Source organism: Syzygium oleosum, unplaced genomic scaffold, assembly GCF_021117445.2.
Source record: "Syzygium oleosum isolate NSW1041296 unplaced genomic scaffold, Sole_v2.1 Sole_v2.19, whole genome shotgun sequence".
NCBI classification, from domain to species: Eukaryota; Viridiplantae; Streptophyta; class Magnoliopsida; order Myrtales; family Myrtaceae; genus Syzygium; species Syzygium oleosum.
Window position 1 is genome coordinate 1,543,182 of NW_026607503.1, and position 18,111 is coordinate 1,561,292.

Sequence of the window (18,111 nt, forward strand, 5' to 3'; positions counted from 1 at the left end):
AATTTACTAGATAGATTTATAGATAAAAGGTTTTTACAATTTTTTTTTAAATTAAAGTAGAGAATGGATTAAGAATTCTTTTCTTTGGTTGTAATATAAAATGTTATTGGAATGAATTAGATGAGAATTTTTTTTAATGAGTTTTTATTTTATAATATACTTGCAATAACAACATAACAGTTGATAATTCTCAAGGAAAATATAGAATTATTGATTGTTTAGCGTTAATCATATTGTTCACTTACCAGAAACTTCTCAACTGTATTTCGATATAATTAATTATTGCTTAACGCTAATTATTATTTGATAAGTCCTTTTTCTTAACAAAGAAAAGTAAATGGTGATTCCTCCACTTCCATGGTAGAATGGCCAAAATATTTAACTATAACTCCTAAACACTACAAAATATAGGTCTAGCAATTATATATATATATGTGCGTGTGTGAAATATTTTATACATAATAAAATTACGAATATGAACAGTTAGGTAAACAAGAAATGCAAGCCGCCAAACAGACAGTCTTCTTCGCGTTATTTTATTCAAGAACGAGCGCGTAAGAAATGTAATTAAATCCTAAAATTTTACGGATATTATCTATACAAATTGTGCATTTCAATTAGTTTTGAGCTATTGATAAAAAAAAATTTAATATCGCCTTTTCATATTGCTTCGCCTTTTCTTTTGCGCGTGTTTTAGATAGAACGCTCGGAAGAACGGGACAAAAAAATTGGCGCGAGGCCCCGCGTAACCAACAAACCTTCCAGAACTTCGGCCGAGGCGGGGGGAGGGGGAGGGGCATCTTCGTCTTTTCCCGCCCCAACCTCCTCCTCCTCCTCCTTCAAAAGTTCCCGGGGCGAGCATCTCGCTCTGGGCAGCTGGCAATTCTGTTGTGATCACATCCCCGGAAGATCTGCCCCCTCCCCCACAACCCCCTCCGACCTTCCGTATTCCACACGCAGAAGGCAGAACCACGCAGAGAGAGAGAGAGAGAGGGAGAGGGAGAGGGAGGCCGGCCATCCAGCCATGGCGGCGTCGAACGGGAGCGAGTTCTTCGAGGTCGAGGTGGAGGGCGGCGGCGAGGCGCTCGCGCGGCCGTCGAACGCGGAGTCGGTGGAGGAGGACGAGAGCGAGCTGCTGTGGGCGGCGATCGAGCGCCTCCCGTCGCAGAAGCGGCCCAACATCGCCCTGCTCAGGCGGACGCCGTCGGAGCAGGAGGGCGGCGACGGCGAGGCGGCGCGGCGGGGGGCGGAGACGATCGACGTGCGGAAGCTGGACCGCCTCAACCGGGAGCTCGTCGTGCGGAAGGCACTGGCCACGAACGACCAGGACAACTACCGCCTCCTCTCCGCCGTGAAGGAGCGCCTCGACCGGTAAAGGAGCGTCCCGCATTTTCATTACGTCCGTTGTTCTCTCGCTAGACGTGCCCCATTCGATCTCTGGATCGACTGGCGTTTTGCCTGTTGGCGATTGTTTCTGTTTTTTTTCGGTCGAAGCGCGTTGGCCATATTGATCGTCTCCTTTTTTGGCGATAAAGGTGCACGAGGAGTCTGTGACCTTCTTTTGCGGACGTTGAGAACCTGTGCACGCGACGCTAACAGATCCGTGTGCGAGTGATCTCGCTCGGTATTTGGATTCCTGAATCCATGATCTTCTCTGATTTTCCTCTTCTGATCTATCTGTTAGGGTCGGCTTGGAGGTGCCGCAGGTCGAAGTAAGGTTCGAGAACCTGAACATCGAAGCCAATGTGCAAACCGGCTCGAGAGCTTTGCCTACGTTGGTGAATTACACTCGTGACATGATCGAGGTCGTCACTGTTTTCTTTCTCATATTCGATCATGCGATGAATTTGCTTTTCTTGCTTCTTCATTTCTTTTTTTGGGTACATCGCTCAAGAGGCATGTCATTACGTGCATTAACAACCTTCCGTGTTGGTGATGCATCGCAGTATGTTCTAACTAGGTTGAGGATATTTCGACCGAGGAGGCAGTCGCTTACAATCTTGAAGAACATCAGCGGAGTTATCAAGCCCGGAAGGTAACGAAAATAGTGCTACTCGATATACACTCGAAAGCATCTTACTACTTGATATTACCATGCTTGGAACTCAATGTGCTAGGTAAGAGTTTTCGCCGCTCGAGTGAGAAAGTGCTCCCATCTCGTTCACCCAAAATTATTTGTGAGCTGTCATGTTTTCTGTGTTCTTTGCTTAAAGCTTAATGTGCTATCTTTTTAGAATGAGTTCGTCATGAAGCAAATAACTTTTTTTTCTTTTAAGTCAACTTACCGAAATAAAATTGGCAATGAATATCTCGAATGTAAGATTATTACATGCAAAAATATATTTGAGAGCGCTTAGAATTACTCAATTTGTATAATATATCAACTAATATGAACATCCGAGCGTCGGTTTAGCATTCTTCACATTACTCTTACGCATTGACACGAAACTTGAAAAGGCTTAAACACGGACACAATGAAATCATAATTATTAACAACTCGTCTCCGAACAAAATAGAGTAAGACACTTACTGGTTTTTCAGATGGTATATGAATCCATATGTTCTGGCAGATGTAATAATCCCCACTTAACGAGCTCGTAGCTAGTAGACTCGCCAAACTAGGTACTATTCGCGACTGGATCATCATCAGCTCTCGTTATACATCTAATAATAGGTTACGTGGGTAATTATGTAATGCATCACGTAATTTGGCTACATGCATTTAAACAGAAACGTCCGAGCATTTATTCTCAGTGTGCTGGGTTGGACAAACCCGTTACATGGTAGCACGTGTCGTGTTCACCCGCGAGCAAATCCATTCATTTATTTCTCTATTGGGCGTCGTCTGCAGGATGACGTTGCTTCTAGGGCCCCCAAGTTCTGGAAAATCCACGTTGCTTTTAGCTCTGGCAGGGAAACTCGATGCCAATTTGAAGGTAAGAACTTTATTCTTTTGCTAGAATTTTTCGAAGTAAGAACTTGCCAAAAATCATCCGGGAGGCATCTCATGTGACTAATTTCCGTATAAAGTTACCTTCCTTACCCGTCCCTTTCTGGGCGGTAGCCCACGTTGGTTATTGAGAACTCTCAAAGCATACTTTCTCATCATCAATAGCGGTAGTTTTTTCTCCTTTTTCTTTCCTAAAATGTAATAGCTCGAGCTGACGGAATCATTACTTACATATACAATCAATCACCCATAAGAATGACCTACCATTAGTGAAATGTCCTTGCCATATACTTACGTTCAGATGCATTTAACATAGATGTACCAACACGGTGGAATGGAATTTACTTACAGTTGACTTCGAGAGAGCTGTTTTACGGTAACGTTTTTAGCCCATGAAATTCTATCATCTTGTTTATTTCCTGGTAAATTAGAGGGTCGGATCTTGCATCTCCAAATAAGACCTTGCCTCTGGGCCAAGCGTCCAATGGTTTGGATGACATTACTTTAGCCAGTCTGGATGACTTCATTTATTCACCATAGTACCTTAAAATTCGTTTGTCCTACTACCCTTCTTGAAAAGTTATTCCAAATGTAACATTTTCTAATTTATAGAAGCTTTAGCATTAGACTAGAACTTCTAGACATAAAAAAAAATGGCAGTTTCATATTTTGTTTAGAGAAGTAAAAGACTCTATTCCTTAATGAGCAGTGACAATATAAACATTTAATCTTACTTGAGGTTTCTGTCAAAAAAAAATCCCATAATTGCGATAAAATCATCATATTTCTACTCTATAGAATAAGGTGCATGCTGCGATGATAAATGATAATGAATTTAGCCAAGTACCCCTCCATGGCCTTAACCATTGTTAAACTTGACTACCTCACAAGAAGTTAGCCCTAATAACAAATGAGTGGGGCAATCGTACTGCGATGATAAATGATAATGAATTTTAGGAGAAGTTACAGGAAGAACGCGTCTCGGTACAGACCTTATTTCTCCGTCTTTTTACACAAGCCTCGGTACAAAACCTCCTACGGTGCTAAAAGTGATACGATTTCTTTGCAATCTGTTATTAGAAGACCTAACAACTATAGTGTCTTGATAGATCCCCTGATTGCATGTCTACTTTTGTTCCAGAAAAGTGGTAACATCACCTATAATGGGAAGAAGCTCAGCGATTTCTGCGTTCAAAGGACTTCTGCCTATATAAGCCAAACAGATAATCATATTGCCGAGTTAACTGTTCGAGAAACCTTTGATTTTGCTGCAAGATGTCAAGGTGCAAGTGAAGGTTTTGCAGGTACTTTCGCTTCAAAGCTTTCGGTCATCTTATTGTGAGTTTTTATTATGGACGTGGAATTTACTTTTGTTTCTGTTTATTTTTTATTTTTTGGGGTCGAAATACTTTTGTTTCTGTTTAAGTGTGACAAAAATCATGCATTTTGGACTCGAAATAGATTCAGGCAGGTTCTACTCTGAAAATATTTGCTCTTTTGCAAGTTTGAGTACTCACTTGATAGGACATGCCGTGACGTCCTGATTGGTCCAACGTGCAACTCGTTTAGCGTTAGTTGGCACTTGGCACCATGTTGAAATTGGTTCCTGATCATCCAACGATTACGGAGTGTGCCCCTAAAATCTCCCTTCCACGGTCAACATGGCACTTGAATCCACATGATTTTTGCTCTTTCTAGTCATCTTTTCTCTACTAGAGAACTGAACACATCCTTTGGGTAGCCACCGACTTATTTCTTTTGGCACGAGTACATTTGTGAAACTAATTTCATTAACTGGAGTTCTACCATCATTAGATGATGTACGTATCAAAGGGCTTCTCTTTTGGCTTCACAATTTTAGGTGAAATGGGTGTTGCTGCAATCTGCCCATTGATATCGGCAGAATCCTGTTAAATTTAGTTGAAAACTGGTAGAGAGTGGATGTAGGATCTTTTCATGAAGTCTCAAGTCAGAGTTCTTTAATCTCTCCTAACTATACTCTGTAAGAGGCGCTTAAGAAATATATCAGCACATTTGGTTGCAATGACTACCTTCGTCAAGTCTTTTTGAATTGTGACTGCAGAATATATGAAAGATTTGGCCCGTTTAGAGAAAGAAATGAGTATACGTCCAAGTCCAGAGATTGATGCCTTTATGAAGGTATATACTTTGATGTCCGTGAGTACGTTGCTTGCTAGCACAATTCTCGACTTCTGTCCCAATAATCTCGGATTGCATATCAACTGCGTAGGCATCATCCGTTGGTGGTAAAAGACATAGCGTTTCGACAGAATATGTTTTGAAAGTGCTTGGTCTTGATGTTTGTGCGGACACCTTCGTCGGGAATGATATGCTCAGGGGAGTCTCAGGTGGCCAAAGAAAAAGAGTCACTACGGGTATATTCTCCCTCCGTGCTTATATATCATACATTGTGCCATGCTGATAGAAATTCACATACTTAATTTTTTTATGTGGAGGCTGTGCTAGCCTTGCTCAAAATGCAAAAGGAACTAACTAAAATTATATTGATAAACTGTTACCCAGTATTTGTAAAGGCATATAGGTGAGCTTGTTCACTTGAACATTAAGTGCAAATTAAGCAGGTATCACTTGGACTTGATTTTGGTCTTGGAAGTGGCTCTCCAACAAACTCAATTCAGTGAACTGCATCTATTCATGTTAATCTCATTTTCATTTCTTTCGAGGGTAAAATTTTTCGAAAAATGTTTGAAATGAAGTTAGCATGGCCCTTGCAAACCAAAGGAGCAACTTTGAAGACTAGCGCTCAAAAGAATCGACACTGATTTTTTCGTACATATCTCTTGATCGAAATGAATAGGGAATGGTACCCAGGAAATATTGAAAGAAAGTGTTGCGATGGTCAATAAGATATTGAAAATTAATGTTGCAATGGTCACAAGTTTTGTAAAGGGCTCGATGGTCCCTAGGGATTTCTATATTTCTTACAGACCTTCGCTATCCCTCTTTATTCTCTTTCTCTCTAGAAATTTAAAGTCACTTCTACACATTGCAGTAAGAACTCTTTTTCTTTTCATTGACTCTTTGTCAGCTCCTAATAAGCCACAAGTTACATTAACTTACTCTTCAAATTTACAACTGGCAAAAGTTTTCAAAAATTTCCCAAACGACCTTATGATATTCATGAACCAAGCATGCTTTGAGGAAGACGGAAATTTTGAAAGAGTAAAAATATCTTATGTGATTTTCAAGGAAGTGAAAATAAAACAAAATTTCAAATAAGGGTTCGAAGGGGGGCCATTTTCTTCAAAAAGGGTTCAGAGTGGACATTGTTTCAAATATGTCCATGAAGTGACCAACTTAACTCAAATATTGCCCCAAGTTCACTGGCCGGCGAGACCGTGCAATTCATGTGAATCTTTTGTGAGATCCACAGGCCATCTAGTAAGGTTGGGCTCTTATTTGAGATTAAGTTGGACACTTGACCTATATGTTTGGTATAAAATAAATTCATCGACCAAATTAATGCTTGTTGTATCTCTAATGCAGGAGAGATGATCGTCGGACCTAGGAAGACTTTATTTATGGATGAAATATCCACAGGGCTAGATAGCTCTACGACGTACCAAATCGTTAAATGTGTTAGGAATTTCGTTCATTTAATGGATGCAACTGTCCTAATGGCTCTTCTTCAGCCTGCACCGGAGACATTTGACTTGTTTGATGACTTGGTGCTACTGTCAGAAGGACATGTTGTGTATCAAGGACCTCGGTCGGACGTGTTAGAATTTTTCGACTCATTAGGTTTTCGTTTGCCACCACGTAAGGGAATTGCGGATTTTCTCCAAGAGGTACTTCCCATGATAACATTACTTTCTTGTCTTCCTAGACTTTCACTAACTTTTCTTATCACCAGGTCACTTCGAGAAAGGATCAAGCTCAGTATTGGGCGGATCCATCTAGATCATACCAGTTTCTACCTGTCTCCCAAATTGCAGAAGCATTTAAAAAGTCCAGATTCGGTAGCTCTGTCGAGTCTGTCGTTGCGGCTTCAAATGTTCAATCCAACAGCCGTCCTAATGCTTTGTCCAAAACGAATTTTGCTGTCTCAAGATGGGAGCTGTTCAAAACATGCTTTGCCCGGGAAGTGCTGCTTATCAGCAGACATCGCTTTCTGTATATTTTTAGGACCTGTCAGGTATAGCTGTATTTTGAGTACACAGTTCTCACCACTGTTATTGTAACTTCAACTGCATTAGGTCTATGAGATAGTTCACTCATTCATGTCATGTGAACTATAACATGAGGTCTCAGTATCACTCCATTATCCAAAATTATTGTGCTACAACTCTGGTGCTTTCTTCTTTACTCTCCCTGAATTTAAGCGCAATATATATCTGGAACTTGTAAACAATTATCTCTGTGGTTTATGTCAGTTATATTTTCACTCTTTCTTTTGCATATATTAAAGGTTGCTTGTGTTGGACTAGTAACCTGCACAATTTTCTTACGGACAAGACTACACCCCACCGATGAGACAAATGGCAACCTCTACCTATCCTGTCTTTTCTTTGGGCTAATACACATGATGTTTAATGGATTTTCTGAGCTACCGATAACAATATCTCGGCTACCTGTATTCTACAAGCAAAGGGATAATTTCTTCTATCCAGCATGGGCATGGTCTATTTCCAGCTGGATTCTACGTGTCCCTTACTCTATTATCGAGGCCGTTGTGTGGTCTTGTGTAGTATACTACACTGTTGGATTTGCTCCTGGCGCTGGGAGGCATGTTTTTCCACTCAATATTCTTCTAGTAGGTTCTCCTAATACTAAAAATTTTTCTCACAGCTATTTTTTATTGTTTCAGGTTTTTCCGGTTTATGCTATTGCTCTTTGCAGTGCACCAAATGGCATTGGGTCTCTTTCGTATGATGGCTTCAATAGCTCGGGACATGGTCATTGCAAATACATTTGGGTCTGCTGCCTTGCTAGTTATATTCTTACTGGGTGGATTTATTATTCCAAAGTGTAAGTTCGGTCCTTCTTTTACAAGAAAAGCGTGCCTTGGATGGCATGAAGCAAGTAGAATGTCATTGGATTACTGATTTTGTGGCCCTTCTTTCAGCCATGATCAAGCCGTGGTGGGTCTGGGGTTTCTGGTTGTCCCCACTATCCTATGGGCAACGCGCTATCTCAGTTAACGAATTTACTGCCACAAGATGGACAGAGGTATGTCACTTGAGGGTGCTGTTCACAAGTTCTTTGTCTCAATATTAAAATCCTCCTGACAACTGTTAATCCACAGAAATCTGCCCATGGGAACAATTCAGTTGGCTACAACGTACTTCAGTCACATAGCTTACCATCTAGTGGTCATTGGTATTGGATTGGAGTTGGGGTTTTATTGCTTTATGCACTGCTCTTCAACAATATTGTGACTTTAGCGTTGGCTTACCTAAATCGTAAGTCGGTTAATCTTTCCATTGCCATCTATGAAAATTCAGGAATGACTTGCTCGCTATCTAGGTATCTTCTTTGGGTACTTTCAAGATCTAGCTAGTATGTGCTTAATGAGGATATTCCTTTTCCTTTTACAGCTATCATAACAGCGCAGAGTGTGATTCCCGTGGATGAAACTGAAGAAAATTCCAGCCAGGGCATTGGTTAGTAAAAGTATATTATCTTCATAACAGAGGGATGCGTATTGTGTTTTGATGAATTCTCCTTATCTTCCCTCATCAATGTTGTACTGTACTTTGGTATAGTAATGTTGCCAAACCTGTGTGCAGGGGACAGTACACAATCAAAATCAAATCCAACGTCCCCTGGGGAGGGTAACAAGAAGGGCATGATTCTTCCATTTCAGCCATTAACAATGACTTTCCATGATGTCAATTACTTTGTTGATATGCCAAAGGTGTGATTTCAAATGCATTAATTCTTTTTAGGTAATTTTGAATGCTTTAATTTGTGTCCAGTTTCTACATGATAAAGTGTAATGCGGTAAAACATATCACTAAAAATTGACAGGCTATGCGTTCACAAGGGATACCAGAAAGTAAACTACAGCTTTTGTCGAAAGTTAGTGGAGTATTCTCTCCAGGAGTACTCACTGCATTGGTTGGGTCGAGTGGAGCTGGTAAGACTACTTTAATGGATGTTCTTGCTGGAAGGAAAACAGGCGGATATATTGAAGGTGAAATCAGGATATCAGGTCACTTAAAACAGCAGCATACTTTTGCTAGAGTTTCTGGGTATGTAGAACAAAATGATATACATTCTCCCCAAGTGACAGTCGAGGAGTCTCTCTGGTTTTCTGCCAGTCTCCGCCTCCCAAAAGAAGTCAGCAAAGAAAAAAAACGGGTGAATATCCAGAGATTAAGTTTATAAATTTAAAAACGATGGTTGGATCGAGTTTGTCTCATTGTTGACAAGATCTCTTGTGTTGCAGGAGTTTGTCGAAGAGGTAATGAAATTAGTTGAGCTTGATTCGCTTAGGCATGCTCTGGTTGGTCTACCCGGTAGCTCAGGTTTATCAACGGAACAAAGGAAACGGTTAACCATTGCAGTTGAGCTAGTTGCAAATCCTTCTATTATCTTTATGGATGAACCTACTTCTGGTCTTGATGCTCGAGCAGCAGCTATTGTGATGAGAACTGTTCGTAATACTGTTGATACAGGAAGAACTGTGGTTTGTACGATTCACCAGCCAAGTATTGACATATTCGAAGCATTCGATGAGGTTAGAAGGACGAACAATTATTTGCCCTATTCAACACTATTTTAATGTGCCAGATCTTTACATTGGTGTAGCTTCTTATTTTATTTCATCACAGTTGCTTCTCATGAAACGTGGAGGATGTGTAATATATGGAGGCAAGCTTGGAACAAATTCACAGATCCTAATAGACTATTTTCAGGTAAAGTTTTTTGTCTTGCTCCTTATGGTTCATTTTCCATCTACCTGTATGTTGAAGTATATTCTATAATGTTTATATATGAGGTTTCAGTGGGACTTTGTCTCCTCCCTCCACCTAATAGCTTAAGGTTTTAGGTTGGTGGTATAAAGCAAGTTCTCACATCCTTTCCCCCATTTAATATTGGATACTGTGTATGGATTTTCATTAAAATTATCCCACATTGCTTGTTTACGGGATTGATAAAAGCCTTTTGTTCATCTAGTCTTATCTTACCTATTAGTTTAACCTTTTGGAGTTTGACTTTCTAATATGGTAGAGCTGCATTTTGTCCAAGGTTAATTTAGCGTGTGTGACCCCCATCCATTAATTCCATGTTTTTAGTCACTTGTCTTTGAGGTTTATGCGAGTCTTACATTCATGCAGTCTCCCTCCACCTTAGCTTAGTATTTTAGGTAGGATTTCCTAATAGTTTCTCATTTAAATGATTCCCCATTCTTCTATTCCATGAGTGAGACAATTACTCTGCAATCCTTAGTCATGACTTGTGCGTGATAGGGGGAGTCGATGTATATTCAACATCGCTTAAGTATGGGGTTTCAACGGGAATTGGTGTACATATTTTTTTTTTCCATCTAATAATTTAAACTTTTGGGTTGAATTTTACAACAGTTTCGAATGCTGAAATTTTTGGGTTTGCCGTTGCTCTCTTCTTGTTAAATTTGTAGCAGCTGCTGCTTCATGCAGTGTTAGATAGTTGGTTTGTGCTTTTAATTGTTTTCCCTAGCCCAAAACAGTTCTTTTTCTTGTACAGAGGGGCTCAGAGAAAGGGAGTGGGGCTAAATGGGGTAATGTACTATGTTTGATGTGATGCTAAGGTTTCAGTCAACATTCTATTCCTTGATGCAGGGCATCAATGGAATTACTCCAATCCCAAGTGGTTATAATCCTGCAACTTGGATGCTTGAGGTTACTACACCGGCAGCTGAACAGAAGATTGGTGCTGATTTTGCAGATATTTACAGAAATTCGGATAAGTTCAGGTAATCTAATTTGATATCGCTTTAGCTATGTGGGCAGAAATTTGTGGCCGACGTTCGTCCCACATTTTTTCAGTTTATCTCCTCCTTCCACAATTATCGATTGCTAACTTTTCTCCATTTTGTTCCAGGGAGGTGGAAGCTACAATTGAACGCTTAAGTGTCCCACCTGCTGGCTCAAAGCCTTTAAAATTTGACACCATGTATTCACAGGACCAACTCTCTCAATTTTTTATTTGTCTTTGGAAACAAAATCTTGTCTACTGGAGAAGTCCACAGTACAATGCAGTGAGGATTTTTTTCACTACATTAAGCGCACTGATATTTGGCTCTGTCTTTTGGGATATCGGCTCAAAGAGGTAAAATCTACATGGACTTCTCAAGGCCAGTCTTATTTTCTTGTCTTAGGATGCTTTCGGGAAAGACATTTACTTTTGCCATAGATTATTAATTAATAAAATAACTTTCTGTGTCTCAAGTCCTGCCCTCTAATGCTGACGGATCCTAAGAAAACAGAAGTTAAAGTAAGATTGTTGTCCTTCAGAATGAAGATACATTAGCTGGGAACTGTCCAGATAAGAAATAAAAACCTTCTACCATGGAAGCACAAAAATTTATTGTTCTTTTGGATGTGCCTTTTGGTGGTCAGAACCCAAGATGTTTGGCAGCTTTCATCTTAATGAAGTTGACAAAAAAGTAGATTTAGGTTTGTTGCTTGGATTTGGATAACAATTTCTCATTTGGCATCACTAATATTTTTGCATTTTGGTCGTCAAAATTCAAATGCTGGAATTTCATTTACCATATGATGAGTTCAGAAATGTGTTCTTCGTATATGCAATTTGCTTGCTCTGGACTCAACTACAGAAATCTTAGATGCATGTGGCCATGTTCTGGATTAATGAAAACTGAGTCTCTATTTGCGTCTGAACTAATTGATTAAATGGTGGTGAACTATTCTGACAAACAAGATGAGAACACATCGTGGAATTTAGAAATTCAAGATGAGTCGTCCAGGTGGAATTCAGCTTTTCTTGATTCTTCTGTCTCTAGTAGTCTAGTCTAATTCTTGAATCCAATACTACTACAAGAGCTCCTGTCTTTTTTGTTAAATATAGACATATTTCTAGCAGTGTCCTCTAAATATATCGTAAAATACATTTCAAACTAAACATTATGCAGAGAGTCACCTCAAGACCTTTTCATGGTTATGGGAGCTCTATATGCATCATGCTTGTTTCTTGGTGTCAACAATGCCTCTTCTGTACAACCAATTGTTTCCATAGAGAGGACGGTGTTCTATCGAGAGAAAGCAGCTGGAATGTACTCCCCATTGTCCTATGCCGCAGCCCAGGTAAGTTTTTGATGCTGAAAGAGGTTGATTTGTAAAAATTAGTGAGTGGAAAATATTAACTTTAACTTCTTTGGTCCAGGGCCTCGTGGAGATTCCGTACGTGGCTGTGCAAACCATAATATATGGAGTCATCACATATTTCATGGTTAACTTCGAGAGGACAGCAAGTGAGAAACTTCTGATCTTCTAGAATTTTCTAATCTACTTTGAGCCTGAAAATTAGTGGTTAACCCACCAGCACTTTTTGTTGCAGGAAAGTTCTTGCTTTTTCTTGTGTTCATGTTTCTTACCTTCACCTACTTTACCTTTTACGGCATGATGGCTGTTGGTCTCACTCCTTCACAGCATTTGGCAGCTGTCATATCTTCAGCCTTTTACTCTCTATGGAATCTTCTGTCAGGATTTCTTATCCCGAAACCGGTGAGTTAACTATTTCCTGTCGGAAACTCCTTACATATGTTGTCTCTCAGATTTCTGATTTTGGGTTGATTGCGTTGCCCTCCATGGTGCATTTCCTGCCAGTTATTAGGAAACAACTCTAGAATGAACATGACGAAACCTTTAGATTAACCTGATGAGTGATGGAGTAAACTGGAACGAGCACGCCATTATCTTTTTCTGTTTACTGCAAAGACTAGTATTGAAGCACCCATGAGAATTGCTCTCTCTCTCTCTCTCTCTCTCTCTCTGTGCATATAATGTGACAAGGTTGATCCTGTCACTTTCTGAATTAGCATTCGATGCCATTAGTAGCATAGACTGTACTGGTAAGATAAGGGATTACAAGATGCTCCTAAAAATATGTTCATGCAGCAAATTGAAATCTGGGTACCTATTGATGAAAAGTAAATCTGGATTTCAATCTCACTTACATTTGGATGTGAGGTCTGACACTGGAGCACTTACTTCCTCACTGCTGGAAGGAGAGTGCTTCGTCCTATCCTAAGAAATTAAGTTGCCAAGTTTTAGTGATCCAGTTTGTGCACTAATTGCAGAATATCCCGGGTTGGTGGATATGGTTCTACTACATCTGCCCAGTTGCATGGACGCTTCGTGGCGTCATCACCTCTCAGCTTGGGGATGTGGACACTCAGATTGTTGGACCTTCTTTCAAGGGCAGTGTGAAAGAGTATCTGGAGGTTAGTCTTGGCTATGGCGGCGGCATGATTGGAGTGTCAGTGGCCGTGCTTGTTGGCTTCAACCTTTTCTTCTTTGCTGTCTTTGCCTTCTCCGCCAAAGTCCTCAACTTCCAGAGAAGATGAAATGAGAAAGTAATGACGAGCAGAATGGAGAGTCCTTTCGTGAAAGCCATGATACTCTGGCTTTCTTGACACCTTTACAATAGTAGCCTCCGTTTTGCTGTTTGTCCTGCCTCGTTACGCATGCTATGCTTTACTTCCGGAGGCAGCACATCCATGCAGCAATTTCTTAATGCTGTATGACACTATTATTAGCTTGGAATCCATTTGTAGATCATTCTTGATCTGGTTGTAATATCTAAAACACATGATCCTGCTTGCTCTTGTTCTGTTAAACTGGTTTCAGAGAGAGCTATCGGTGAAGTAATTTTTAGCTAAGCTTTCTCTAGGATTTTCAAAGTATAGCTGCTGATTTCTGTAAAGGATAGTGCTCCTGATTTAGACAATATGATACAAGATACTCATATTAACCCATTGATCGGTTGCTCTCATTTGGTCCTCCTGCACATAATAGATAACGACTCCTTGCTTTTAAAGATGAAAATTATTGAAATCGGCCATCTGTGCAATTGTTTTTTGCTCTTGATCACTGCAGAGAGGTTAGAGGATGATATGGCCCTGCGAGAGGCTTGCATTGCCACGAGGCCACACCAGAATGAATTTTTGAGGGACATCTCTCGACTGCGTGTCGAGAGAAACAAGTAAACGATAACGAGATAACATTTATAAAACGTCTGCTAGCTCTGGCAGGGCAACAAGTGCAACTTACATAGAGTTGGTAGTTCAGAGTATACAGGCTATACATAATCAAAGATATCCGAGGTTTGTTCAGCTTTAAATCACTTCTTTCCTGAGGTAGCTTACTCGACTTTTGTGAGCTCGTCCTCGTGCTAGTCCGCCCAGCGTCTGACTTGTCCGAAGGTCTTTCACCATCAAAATGGGCACAACCTTCTAAAGGTGCTTCAGATGAGGATGGTTTAGATGCCAACTGAATTTTCCTGGTGGCAAATCTATGTAAGGCTGCAAGTATGCTTCACTAGTATACTAAAGTACTTCACCAATCTCCAATTACAAAGCGGCAAACAGCTATTCAGTGTATATCAGGAATCCATAAAGGCCTTTTTTCTCAGTATTAGGTTAAGTCGAGGGATCGAACTTGATATTCATTAGCTTCATACTTCAGATAGGAACGGAGGGGATGAGGACAAGGTGCCGCAGAAAAAAAAGCATGCAGCGATGATGACGTAGCTTAGACACAGAGCCAACCCTTTCATGTAATGCGAAGTTCCATCCTGCAGATGAAAGTGTAGAATACATGTTACTCCACTATCTCTGAAAGCGGGGACACTAACAGCAGTCAATTGATTATCTGTAGAAGATACCAGAGTACAAGCATGACAAACCTGTAGAGCGAAGGCCGTGATTATTATCGCAAAGGCAATCGAAACAGTTTCGAGGAGATCAAAATCTAGGTCCATATGACCACCCATAATCCAAGAAATTTCAACGCATAAAGGAACCTGCAATTTTTGTTTCCAACAAAATTCCCCATAAATACCGAATGTGCCATGGCGTTGATTTCCATTTAATTGTTCAGACTTACCAGAAATATAGAAATTTGAGTCGTCGATCCTATAGCTACACCCAAGGAAATGTCCTGAGCAAAAGGTCAGAAGCGAACGAGTCAGCCACACGTGATGCACACTCCAAGCAAAGATGAAACAGTGACCTTCGTCCATATTACCAACTCGTTCTTGAGCGCGAATATAACAGAGGCAGCATGTTCTGCAGCGTTACCCACAATTGGCAAAACAATAATGCTGATGAAGCTGATCGAAATGCCCCAAGAGCTTGATGCCGCCTAGAAGGTGGTCCGGAAATTGAGTTGCAGTAGTTGAGGTTAGGAATCACATTTGCTCGATTCACCAAAAATTTCACGTGGACTTGAGACTTATTCTTTTAGATTAGAATTCATTGCTAAGACGGTATTCCGTTAGCCCAAGAAAAGATAGCAATATAGACATGCTGTGATTAGCTTTAAACATATTGAATTAACTCTAAAAGGAGCTATACTTGGTAGTGTTGTCTTAAGAGATTACCATACCTCAATTGTACCAACGACATACTCGGACAACAATGCCATGATCGTCGTCATAACAATCAGCCAGCCAAATGCACTCCAGAATCCTATTGCTGCCTTTCCTTCATTCCCCTCGTCCTCCTGCTCATTGCCATAAAAAAGTGAAATAAGTAGATAGAATAAACGGGCGGGGGGGCTTTATTTGTCAAGGAATGGTGTGTGCGCTATTCAACTGCACCTGATCTTGGGACTCAAACAATTGCCTGTGCGTTTTCAACTGGAAAATTATGTAGGCGACGTATGCTAAAAGCATAATCATGCTACTGGCTCTTGAGAATCGAAGGCTTTGATGTGCCCAATAATCAGATCCGCCCCCACCGCCATATCTAAATAACGAAGGCAACATCTGACACAGTAGTCCCAACAGTAGAAGCATCAAGTTGATGTCAGCTTGTTTCTGTAGGAGGTGATCAACAATTAGTCATCAATAACCGATAGTTGCAATTGGAAAGGGAACCACTTGCAACACTTAAAAGACATGCTAATCACTGTTGGATCCATGAAGCACCAAGTTTCATGATGTCATGCGCTTGTGTCAATAAACCAACAATGACTGACAGTGAACTTAACATAATCCAATATGCGATCAGTCTTGTTTAGTCGAGTTTAATTACTCTGTCAAAAGTTTGATCCTTGGAGAGGTTGGCCAATCCTCCACTGATGAGAGAGGTCCCGAGAACGAGGAGGAGGTTGGAGAGGATCGAACCCAGGAGCGAGTACTTCAGTACTTGTACTTTGTTCTGCCTTAGGGCGAATATGGCTATGATAAGCTCTGTTGCATTCCCACACGTTGCATTCATAAGCCCTCCAACTGCGAAATGGGAGAAGGAAAATCAAATTCACTCTAAACTATGAAACAAACAGACAGTTGTTTCCTCAGTAATCAGTTAACCATTTGGCCTGGCGAAATCTGAAAAGTTACTTTTTCAACAAGTGATTCCGTAATCAGAAAACATGCCTGTCTGCTGGTAGGTGGTCTAAATTCAGAAACATAAACATGTCTTGATTTAAAGACCACAAAACACGCAGAAAGAAACTTTTCGACAGTGTGAATATGTTCAATAAAATGTTTCCAGGAATTCATTTACCTGTCGGACCAGTGAAGTATGCAATTTGCCTAGCTCGCAAACGCAAGGAACCGAGACAGGAGAAAAAAAAGGTGAGAGAGTTAATTAGCCAAACTGTTATATTGTAAAACAGTAAACCATTAGGGTTGTAGCAGCATACTCGGTCAAGAAGCTGATACGTTCGGCGAGTGGGGTAAGCCCCAGCAAACTCAAGACGAAGATCCATGCCTTTTGTATAGCCAGCAAAATCACGATCATCATCAATACTCAAAGCCAACATTAAATTGCTCTTATGTTAAGAAAAACATTTATCATCTAGGAAAGGAACAATGTTCGCTAAACCACTAATATTTGATCCATTTGCGGTAGGCATTTATACTTTACTACTCACTCTTCCAAAGTCGAAAAAATTCGCGATAATCGCTAAGGGAATTGCTGGGAAGAGCAAAGCAAGTTTTGTGCCCGAGAGAACTTGTAGGTCATTCAGGACTCGTCTCAACACCGGCAGGCGACCGCCCGAATCAAGCAGCTTTCGATAGGAATCCTTGGGAAGAACTGAAGAAGAACGAGGAGGAGGAGGAGGAGGAGGAGGAGAAATGGTGCGCCGTGTTTGTGGTATGACGATCGTAATCTCATTGTCCACGCATCCATCGCCGTTTTCGAAGTCCAGACCCTCATCCTGTTGAAAAGAATCCATGGCAGTCAGTAGATTCAGTACGGAGCACACAAGCTTCAAGTGATAAAGCTTGTACGAGAGAAAACAAGCAAACTTGTGTTTTTTTTCTCTGCTGTGTATGACCGTACGGAGGTTATATATATAAGACGACAGGAAAGAGAACCTTGTATAGACTCGTTCTACAAGTACGACGAGGGTATAATCACGATACAGGAAGTGTGTCGGATAATTGTAAGTTACACGAGATACGTGACGTGGGTTTTAATACCAGTTTGACTTGGATCATCATACGCATCGACAGATTGTACCTTTGAGAGCAGCTTCCTTGAAATTTCCAAGATGTTTTCTTTTTTGGCAGTTATACGTTCAGTTGCTTCTCTCTTTAGCATGAGTTGGACGTGCAGGTTGAGTGCGAAGGCGTTTGCTCTTTGGGATTTGGACGGCGTGAGTTGGGGGCTTGGCAATGGCAGTAAATGAAGCTCACCACCTTTGCATGAGATTGCTTTCTATTGCGTTGACAGGCATTAATTAGAAGCGCGAAGACAGAAGTAAGAGAGAGCAGAAACTGGAAAAGCTCAGAGGAAACCAGTCACCATCGGCTCATCATTTAAGACTGACGGAGTCATCACCGTTCACCTACCTACTTCCCTTGCGAGAATTAACACTGTTTGGGAGGATATACTTTGGTACATGGCATGCATGTGATCTGCAACCATAGCCTTTGGTTTCGACTGGGCTTGTGCACGGTTCACGTTCACCAAATGCACGCAACAATGGCTTTTGGGA

The 18,111-nt window shown here is 40.8% G+C and overlaps 2 protein-coding genes across 7 annotated transcripts; one reads left to right on the forward strand and one right to left on the reverse strand.

Moving 5' to 3' along the window:
- The first annotated feature begins 981 nt into the window (after window positions 1-981).
- LOC115670229 (ABC transporter G family member 31) lies at window positions 982-13,793 on the forward strand. The gene is made up of 24 exons (XM_030591447.2): window positions 982-1,371; window positions 1,685-1,805; window positions 1,947-2,035; window positions 2,852-2,936; window positions 4,092-4,254; window positions 5,034-5,110; window positions 5,202-5,346; window positions 6,479-6,780; window positions 6,846-7,127; window positions 7,401-7,717; window positions 7,800-7,960; window positions 8,058-8,161; window positions 8,238-8,394; window positions 8,530-8,595; window positions 8,722-8,849; window positions 8,963-9,295; window positions 9,384-9,674; window positions 9,769-9,852; window positions 10,759-10,892; window positions 11,021-11,248; window positions 12,072-12,243; window positions 12,323-12,410; window positions 12,497-12,663; window positions 13,239-13,793. Exons 1-24 carry the CDS (start codon window positions 1,025-1,027, stop codon window positions 13,503-13,505), a joined length of 4,308 nt encoding a protein of 1,435 aa, XP_030447307.1. The 5' UTR covers window positions 982-1,024; the 3' UTR covers window positions 13,506-13,793.
- A 74-nt stretch (window positions 13,794-13,867) lies between these two features.
- On the reverse strand, window positions 13,868-17,457 carry LOC115670228 (vacuolar cation/proton exchanger 3-like). 6 transcript variants are annotated; one of them, XM_056320146.1, is made up of 11 exons: window positions 17,041-17,457; window positions 16,810-16,877; window positions 16,671-16,699; window positions 16,197-16,393; window positions 15,761-15,979; window positions 15,547-15,663; window positions 15,187-15,303; window positions 15,046-15,099; window positions 14,846-14,974; window positions 14,709-14,734; window positions 13,868-14,440 (listed from the first exon to the last, which is right to left on the reverse strand). In XM_056320146.1, exons 1-11 carry the CDS (start codon window positions 17,344-17,346, stop codon window positions 14,029-14,031), a joined length of 1,674 nt encoding a protein of 557 aa, XP_056176121.1. In that variant the 5' UTR covers window positions 17,347-17,457; the 3' UTR covers window positions 13,868-14,028. The 6 variants fall into 6 exon arrangements, with proteins under 6 accessions (XP_056176121.1, XP_056176122.1, XP_056176123.1 ...); XM_056320147.1 differs by having other exon boundaries at window positions 14,014-14,440; window positions 14,846-14,962; window positions 17,041-17,454; XM_056320148.1 differs by having other exon boundaries at window positions 14,145-14,440; window positions 14,656-14,734; window positions 17,041-17,452.
- Window positions 17,458-18,111: the final 654 nt, after the last annotated feature.

Coding starts and splice junctions, on each gene's coding strand:
- LOC115670228 (XM_056320146.1), bottom strand. CDS start 17,346: ATGGATTCTTTTCAACAGGATGAGGGTCTGGACTTCGAAAACGGCGAT. Junction 16,700..16,809: donor CGTATCAGCTTCTTGACCGA/GTATGCTGCTAC, acceptor TTTGCGAGCTAG/GCAAATTGCATACTTCACTG. Junction 16,394..16,670: donor ATACTTCACTGGTCCGACAG/GTAAATGAATTC, acceptor CCCATTTCGCAG/TTGGAGGGCTTATGAATGCA.
- LOC115670229 (XM_030591447.2), top strand. CDS start 1,025: ATGGCGGCGTCGAACGGGAGCGAGTTCTTCGAGGTCGAGGTGGAGGGC. Junction 8,395..8,529: donor AGCGTTGGCTTACCTAAATC/GTAAGTCGGTTA, acceptor TTCCTTTTACAG/CTATCATAACAGCGCAGAGT. Junction 8,596..8,721: donor AAATTCCAGCCAGGGCATTG/GTTAGTAAAAGT, acceptor ACCTGTGTGCAG/GGGACAGTACACAATCAAAA.